Source organism: Cottoperca gobio, chromosome 8 (genome assembly GCF_900634415.1).
Source record: "Cottoperca gobio chromosome 8, fCotGob3.1, whole genome shotgun sequence".
NCBI classification, from domain to species: domain Eukaryota; kingdom Metazoa; phylum Chordata; class Actinopteri; order Perciformes; family Bovichtidae; genus Cottoperca; species Cottoperca gobio.
This window is the reverse complement of record NC_041362.1, coordinates 6,295,775-6,305,242: the sequence shown is the minus strand read 5'-3', so window position 1 is coordinate 6,305,242 and position 9,468 is coordinate 6,295,775. Positions and strand designations below refer to the sequence as shown.

The window sequence follows — 9,468 nt, the reverse complement described above, 5'->3', positions numbered from 1 at the left end:
GTGTGGAATGCATTTTAGCGTTCACTTGGCAAATAAATGCCGAGATCATTTGCAAAAACAGACGAAAGTTAATCTTAAAATGAATAACCCAACTCCAGTTTGATTTTACCTCGACTGCACAATAACAATGAACACTAGTTCGATTGGCATTCTCTGGATTGCATACATGTAAAAAAACAAACAAACAACTGAACTTGGAGCAAGTTTATTGTAAAAACATTACAGCCGATTAAAAAGTAACAGCACATTTTAAACAACTAAACCGACAAAGAATCCAGCTACATCCCCTAGTGCACAAACTGGAAAGAATAAAAACAGCAGCTGAAGATCCACCAGACTGAGGTCAGGCACTTAGACAGAAGAGAGGGATAGCATGTGTGTAAAAGCAAAAATACATTCAAAGTGAGGAAAACTAGAGAGGAAGGACATAAAGGCCAGAAAACAGTCAAGTATTTTGGAAGACAGGCAGCCTAATTTCACATCAAGACAAAGAAAAATATAATTTAAAACCCTCTAAAACAACAACACTATGTTTTCATAATGATTACACACAAACTAGTGCAGGAGTAACCGTCCTCTTTCTTCTACAGCACGCCGTCTTATTACACCTTCTTAATCTCAAGATTTGTTTTTGTGCAGTCGTCGTCTTCACAAACAAAACCAACAAACATAAAAACCTCTCCAGGTTTGAAATCCAAACCTGACATTTAACAAGGTCTCAGTGCAAACTCTGGTGTCAAAGTGACGTGGCCCCATGAAAACTACCAGCGTTACTCTCCCGGATCATTATGTACACGACTGTAACAAAACATTATGCTATGATGCGTTTACAGGTTCTACTCACACGTAACAGTTAAAAGGTTTCGGGGGGGGGGGGGGGGGGGGAACACAGGTTGTAGTAAGTCGTACGGGTTATTGTTAGTAGAAGATTGCTAATGCCGAGAGGTAAACTGGCCTCACAGCCTTTTTTTTTGTTAATGCCAGAATACAATGTTTATGTTAATGAATGTTTGTGCTATGAACTGTAAGCCCCTCACAAGGAACTACTCCAGGTGAATGCGAGACAAATACTTGAATGGAGTGTTTTCTGTGTACAGATTTACTCAACTACATTAGTGTTTTGAATGTGGTTTAGTCTAATATACATTATACATCACCACCGCCCACCTCACATCTTTAAGTTTTAAGTTTTAATATTTGAACAGCAATTTGTCCTACTTTGTCTTACATACCTCGAGGTTAAGGGTCGGGGTCAGTCAATTCAAAACATTGCATATTGTTGTTAATATTGCTTTCCAAAGCTCCTGTGAGAGTCCACACAGAGAAGAAAGATGTAAAAGTTGCTTTCGAAGAGCGTCAGAGAGGCGTCCGTCTCCTCGGCAGGTAAGTATGCAGGAGTGCATTAGTGGGTTGAGAGTAGAGTAGAGTGGGGGGGGGCGGCTGCTGGTCGTCCAGACTGGAATCATGGGACTGTTGATACAATTGGCATGTGCAATACGGCCATTTAGACGACCAGTGGGGCCCATTCGCTTGATTTGCGTCCATACTGGGTGAAGCAAGGGAACAAGAGCAAAAAGGAAAACATTTTTATTTATTGCTTTTGTGAATGTAAAAGTTAAAGCTGCAATATAAAGTTAAATAAGGAACTATAGCTGCAACAGATGACTGATTGACAAGATATTTCAGAATCTTTCCAACAGTTCCCTTTTGTTGCCACTTGGAGCCGCCAATATGCAAGTTTGCCTGCAGCCGTACACTCACCTGAATATCAGTAAGCTCTTTGTAGAACCTCTTGGCCAGGTCCGGCCCGTTCTCCATAGTCGGGATCTGGTAAGTCTGAGAGAGAAACAGACATTTTGTCTTTTAGCCCAGCAGGTTTACAATCAATGCATTCAATTCTTAAACATCATGATCAGGTTGATCGCTGACCTGCTGCCAATACTGGAATTTAAGGTACTTGTACTTTACTTGTATTTGATGTCTTACTTTATACTTCTACAACACATCTCAGAGGGAAATATTGTACTTTTTACTACATTTGTCTGACAGCTTTTAGTTTTTAAATTACAGTTCCTTATCGCCTTCCTGTCCAGGTCAAAACCATTCATACATCGCACACACAATGAGTACTTAAAGTACATTTGAGTAAAACTTAAATACTTTCATGTAAGTGGGGTTTTGAATGCAGGAGCTTTACTTGTAGTGGAGTGTTTGAATACGTCCTGCACCACTGAGCATCTGTATGTATACTCAGATTTATAGTAACCAGGTGAAAATGAGCAAATCATAAGAATAAAGTGGACATTAGAAGGGAACAGAAGATGAACTCCTACCGTTCCTTTGTAGAGGAGGCTGCCGACAGGACACACGACGCAGGCCGTCCCCGCGCCGAACACCTCCAGGATCCTCCCAGACTCCAGAGCCTCCAGCAGCTCCTTCATGCCCATCGTGCGCTCGGTCACCTTGAACTCACCCTGACAGACGCACAGAAAGCAAATCATTTATTTTATATTAATCATTTTCAAAGATGGGATGCAACACACCAAGCGGACAAAGCTCGTTCCAAAACGGGAGTGAACCCGGGGTTGGCCTTTCACCCGCTTAACCCTCGTTGAGCTGGGGCCAAATTGTAACGTTGTGTTTAAAAACTAAAGATCAGAGGATAGATTTGACATAATTTATGGGAGATGTGAATGAAAACATCAGTGCTGTTGAGGTCTGTGAGAGTCTGGGTCTGGGCTCCTCTCTGGGGGTCTTACCCAGCTTCTGGACAGGTCCAGCAGGGACTGTCTGGTGACTCCTGGGAGAATGATGCCATCCAGAGAAGGAGTGAACAACTCTCTCTCTGCAGACACAGAAACATACAATTACAAGGTGTTTAAGTATCTCCACCCAGTACAGTAATGAACAGAACAACACTTCTCAAGACAGAAAGGAGTCTGACCTCCGTTATCATTGATCCAGTAGATGAAGAGGTTCATGGTGCCGACCTCAGTGATCTCCTCCTGCTCTCCGTACAGCCACAGGACCTGCTGACAGCCGCGCTTCACCGCCTCGTTCTGCACAGCTATTGTAGGACCGTAGTTACTGGAAAACACCGAAGACATGAGTGATGAATGATGAATTTAAAACAACATTTCCCTGAACTTCCTTGAACAAATAAAAAAGGAATCCAACTGCCATGATTTCTATAAACTTCATATCCTTGTGACGGCAAAGATTTCATCAAACAATGAACAATGAACAGTTGAGACTCACTTGCTGAGTCATACTTGGCTGTGCAGATTTATCATTTTGTCACTACGTTTAAAATGCACTATAACTAAATAAATCGCTATAAGATATTTCAAACTCTCAAACATCTATTTCGTATCAACAATTGCCACAAACGGCAAATATGGGTACTGATTTGAATATTTTTTTACTTTATTTGTATTATTATTCAGTGGGTTTTATTTTAAATCTTATGTTATGCATTCTATTTCATCTGATTTGAACAATTATCATCAAATGTATTTTGTTTTTCATTACATTTGTTCATTTTACGTCTATTTTTCCATATTTTAAAGCACTTTGTGGAGCAAAGCTGGCGTACAAATGAAGTTTATTATTATTATTATTATTATTAACAATATTTATCAGAACTTGTTGACAACCGCTGGAAGCAGAGCTGAAGAGAGCTCAGTTAATATCTTCTGATAAAAGAAACTCATGATATGGATCTAATGTTTGGGAACAGACTTTAGATTCAGTTCTTCGTCTCGCTTTCACACAAATGAAAGCCACATTAAATAAACATGGTAATATTATAATATAGAGCCATAGCGATTAAATATCCACCCTGCAGTCCCGTGACTGCTGCTGCTGCTAAATCCGGCTTGAGAGCAGATTTCGTTGGTTTAGTGAGTCGAGTGGCTGTTCGGCAGCGTTACATAATCCCACTGTAGCTGAGCAGACTCGTGTGGAAGCAGGCCTGTGATTAGAGGCTGTGTGGAATGAGCGGAGATTAGAAGCACTGATGGTATCTGTAGTACAAAATTGTAGGCACTCACGCTCTTTAACATTTACTCTGAGAGAGTCTTCTGCTGTGAGACAGCTGTAATACTGCCGTCTGTGAAGCTCATAAGTCAACTGTGTTACCATTTAGACTTGTCCTACGCAGCTGTGACTGTTGCCATTAATAACCTGTACTTTCCCTGCTATGACGAGACAAAAGGTCTGTCTTGAAGAAGGTTTATTGTTCCAACCATCTCAGATTTGAACCCAACACCAGTTGGCTCTGTGGTCTTCTCTACGCTTCATGAGCTAAGTGGAAAATCCAAATAGTTGTACTTCGTCCAGATCCACTGCTGAAGAAAACACAGCTGAGGTGCGAAAGTACTTTAGAGGCTTGGCCCAGAAAGGACAGCGTTATAAAGCTTGTGCTACAATCCAGACGTATTCATTGAGATCATTTCATTCTGCTAAAAACAAATATAAAACAGTTTTGTCTGTTTTTGGATTCTTCACAATGCAGTTTGGAAAATTACCAAATTACATTACATTAATTGGCATTTCTGGCCCTGCAGCTTAAACGAATCGGTAAGCAGCTCGCCGCTAAATGTAGCGACAGGATGAGCAGGAGGTCTTGAATCTCCCTAAACATTATCCCTTATACAATATATAAATAAATATCTTAAAGACACAGAGATACCAAACTCACCCGCCCATCTTATAGGACCCGACGCCTCCTTGCCAAGCCCTGACAAATGAAGGGTCCGCCAGCAAAGACACAGGATTGAATGACCCCGTAGCGAAGTACGGGCCCACTGGGCCGATGATGACGAAGATCATAGCTTCTCCTGCCCGAGACACGCCGAGGGACGGCTGGAGGAGGGATGAGGAAGAGGAGAGGATGGGTAATCATGAGCAGGAAGCAGTGCAACAGTAAGTATATTATATAACCACATTTAACACCAGCTCCTTTAATCACTTCATTTGAGATGGAAACCTGCACAAATATAATCAGTTCATCAGCTAAAGCTCACCTCAATTCCTATGAAGGTGGGTCTGATGTAGAGGCTAGCGTCCTGGGAGAAGGGAACCCACTCCTGGTCGACCTCCACCAGCTTTCTTGATGCACTCCAGAAGTTCAGTTTTGTCAAACGACTACAAAGAGAAAAAGACATTAAAACAATCGCTCCTCTTCACAGGATGAAGATGGAATGATATTAAGTTGTATAAATGAAAGCATTGACCTCTATAAAGTTACTGAAACCATAATGGTTGGCTGTTGCCTCTAAGAAAAGGTGAAGAGTTTCTCATTACACATGAAGAAAAAATACGAGAGAGCTGATCCAGGAGCAGGAGGATATGGTCACCAGCAGAGTCGGTCAGCGGGAGATGACTGAGAAGTTCAAACAGCGCACCGTCAAAAATGACCCAGAGTCTGAAGGAGGACCAGCGCTTGCATCAGAGAGATTGGAAATGAAAAGGTATCTGTGCTTTGATGTTTGAGCGTCAGTGTGCAGAGTGTGGTTTATGCAGAGTTGTTCTACATTCATCTGCTGGAGGGGTAAAAGTTTCTCTGTGGCTCACCTTAAGTTAAAACACGAGTACGTGAGAGATTACTTTTTAACTTGTCATGGTTCAAACTGCAACTTAGACAATGTGATGTGGAAACTCGAAACTTCAGTGTACAAGAATGGACTTTAAGGGAAGTAGGAGACTTTTTGTATCTAATTTCAAAAAGGAAAAATATGCAAGTGAATTGAATATTTTTATGGAATGGACACAATTTATTATTATAATTATCATTAATTATTATTGGGATCTTTAAGTTGGTCTGAATCATTGCAGGTAGTGTAAGTGTGGGATTTGACAACTTGTACAAATATATTATAGAATCAAAGTTGTGTGCTGCCTAGCACTTGGTGGTTGAACCTCTAAACCAGCCACACTGTTGGCCCTGTCCCAGGTGTTTCCCATCAGCTGTTTTAAAGTTAAACAGACTCGATTAGGGTTGCAATCAGAAGTGCATCGCACCGGAAGTTTCAACGCAACAGAGAAAGAGTACAAAAGGGTGTACAGACATGAGGCGTGGTATCATTCTTCTCATCTATACCTGAACATATTAAATGTTCCTTAACAGGTTTACCATCAAGTGTTTAATTCAGTGTAGTATTCTTTCAAAAACTTTCTTTAAATACAATTAGGTAAAACCTTCTATAGACTGTAGTGTTTATCAATTCTATAATATGTAACAATCAGCATGACTGCATCACTTTCATAACTCTGACTCGAGAAGATCCTTTTTTATGTCTGGAATTTTTCTTTTATCCAATTTTTCCAAAAGATAAGTACACAGTCTGAACAGTGTTTATGTTTATATTTTATATTTAACATGGTTAACAATTAAAAATGAAAAGAAAAAAGGCTTTATAAGAAAAACGTAAATAGATGTAAAAACTAAGAGACTAGAATAAAAACCAAAGTCTTGTGCTTAAGAAATTATAATTTTCATTAAGTGTACTGCTGAGTAGGACGTAATAGGTTGCTTCTCCTGAAATGTTCTGTCTGTGGCTAAGGTGAAGTTTTGATGAAGGATGAGGACTGTAAACTGATGAAGGACATCCTGAAAGTGGAGGAAGCACTGAAGGAAAGAATCCGAAAACAAGCATCTGACACAGCAGACTGAAGTACGGTTTGTTTAACTCAACGCGCCGCCGCCTGCAGTCAGTCCATCACACGTCCAGTAAACCTGCACCTTTGATTTCAGGTGTTCATGCTGTACCAGAGAGGAAGGTCGTCTTAAAGGCTCGACAGGAAAAGGAGTCGACTCGCAAACCTTCGACATGAAGCCACATATAGTTTACCGATGGAGGGCGGGACGGCACTCATTACATTGCGGATGAAGTCGGTGAGTTTGTTCCGCAAGCTGCTGCAAGTGTGTTTTCATTCATCTGCATTGTCGGAGGTTAGTGGTTGTAAGATTTCCAATATGAGAATCATGGGATTCTGCCAAAAAATAAAGAAATGTCTTTGCTTGTAGTGTTTAAAAACAAAACAAGCCACTGGTCACTTTGGAAACACAACAATACATTGTGAACCATTACTTTTGGGTGCAACCCCAGTAAATGATCTCAATGAGAAACACTGGCAATGTTTTATTACGCTCTTCTGGTGTGCGATATGATCTGGAGTCATTCTGTCTTCAGTGGCACTAAGATCCTGGAATGGAGAAGCATAGGTGGATCTGGGAGCAGAGTTCAGATCACTGTGGAGGCCCGGCCAGTTAGGCTGATCTGCCCAGCCTGGTGGAGGTACACAAAGAGCCTTTAAAAACAAAAGTATCACTCCTTCTCGAGTCTGATAGTATCCGTATTCATTTCGCTGTGAGTGATCTGTTCCGTCTGTCTGTCCCGCGATAGACTCTGAGTGAGTCCTCTGCACATATTAGTCTCCAACCTGCCCAAAATGGACATAGAGATGCTGCTGAGCAGGCTGGAGAACACTCTCTAGACTAAAACACGGAGGCGGAGAGGTGGATGATTGTGAATGGCTGCCTGACACTTGGGACTGTGGTCAATCCGCTTCGTGAAGAATAATGTGAGCAAGCTTCTCTTTTTATTTTATATTTAATACTGACATATTCATGGATGGATATTCATTTTATAGAGGTATTTATTCAGAATGCAGAGTTATAGTTATTGATTATTTTATCTTATTAACAGTTTCCAAAAAAAGATGCACATACAAATAAATAATACAATAAAGCATTTACAAAAAACAAAAGTTGGACCAAAAAGCTGTAGATGAAGCGTATTATACTTCCCTTTTGACATAGCATATTCTATATTCTATATACAAACAGAAATACTATACACATAATAATCAGTTTGCCAGATATCAAATCTATCCTTTGTATTTGTCGCTACCTTAGATGTTTTTTAAACTGGCTCTTTAATACAAACAAATGATTTAATTCTATTGTCACCGTCACCGTCAGTTGCCAGAGGTTTGACAAATACAGAGTACCATGACGTGAAGCTGAACACAATAAGCAGGAAGATGGAAGAGATGAGGGTGACTCCCTTTCTCAACGGAAAGATTACAAACCTAAAGGTGAGCATTTGTTAGGAGAAACAAAGCTTTCCACTCCAGATTCCTGGGACGTTTGTTGTTGCCACTTTCTATCAAAATGGGAATAGTTTGGGTAGTCGTTTTCCCTTTCAGACCAAGATGTTGACGTGTCCTCGAAACAGTGCTGCTGACGGGTATCCCTACCATCATGGAGAGGGAGAACCTGCAGGATTGGGAAATCTACTTCCAGAAAATGGACAACGGCGGAGGAGAGATTGAAGCAATCCTCTACAACCCGCTTGGGTCAGCACACCTCGGCCCTGTTTGAGGGCGTCTCCAGACGAGAGGAGAGAGAGGAGTGAGATATGGCTTCATCACTGCTGCTCTTAAAGAGATTCAGCTTCAGGGTGAGATGTAACGACAGGATCCACTCTCCATTTTTTTTCTTCGAACGAATCTATGACTCCGGTCAGAATGTTGATATCAATTCTGAGAATTATAAACCTCCTCTCTAATCATCATGAACAAAATATTTAATCTGTTTTGGGTTTTTTTCTGATTAGACATCAATGACGATGATAAATCGAGTGCACTTAGAATAAACTCATTAATCAACAAGGAATCTTACTTTCTTTTTATCACAAAGAATGTAAACGGCTTGCCTGTAACACTGTTGCTCAGTGATGATGTGTGGTGGACATGATGAAATGACAGACCTGCCTTGTATATATTGTCTTTAGAAATAAAAAAATATAACTCTTATATGAAATAACTTCACTGCTTTCTGTGTCGTTAGACGAAGCTAACAAGCTAGCAGCCGGCTAGCTGGTTAGCTAGCAGCCGGCTAGACACGCAGAAACAGTAGTTCTGTCCGAAGGGTTTAAATCCATCCAGCGGGACCGATGAAGCTCAACTTATTAAATCTCACTTATTAACTGTTATATCTCTTTCATTTAGTTTTCACAAAAACAAAGTTTAAAACTGACATTTTTTGTAGGGTCATTCTTTGACTCCAGAAAGTTATGCCTAGAAGAGTCCAGTGTTGATGTCATTTTACACTTCTGTTTTTGCACGGAATAAACAAAGAAGATATAACATGTTAATTAATTAGCTTTAGAGGCGCTGGAGATATATTTTGTACCTTTGGAGCAGGCTAGTCTTTCTTCACCACCCCCTTCCAGTCTTTGTGCTAAGTGTAATCTTAACATTTAACTGCTAACCCCAACTCTAGCAAACAACATAATTTCCCAAAATGTTGAACAATTCCTTGAAATATTTAATTTCAGGTGACAATTCTTGGTTTTTTATTTAAAAAGTCAAAGTGTGGAATGCATTTTAGCGTTCACTTGGCAAATAAATGCCGAGATCATTTGCAAAAACAGACGAAAGTTAATTTAAAAAATAATA

General features: G+C 40.3%; 1 protein-coding gene across 1 annotated transcript; it reads right to left on the bottom strand.

Moving 5' to 3' along the window:
* Positions 1 to 189: 189 nt before the first annotated feature.
* Positions 190 to 5,260, bottom strand: LOC115011757 (branched-chain-amino-acid aminotransferase, cytosolic-like). Its single transcript, XM_029436982.1, is given in 9 exon segments — positions 190 to 1,546; positions 1,762 to 1,836; positions 2,334 to 2,474; positions 2,760 to 2,845; positions 2,945 to 3,087; positions 4,703 to 4,866; positions 5,028 to 5,111; positions 5,113 to 5,148; positions 5,252 to 5,260. Coding segments are annotated over 9 exon segments (780 nt in total). The 3' UTR covers positions 190 to 1,504.
* Positions 5,261 to 9,468: the final 4,208 nt, after the last annotated feature.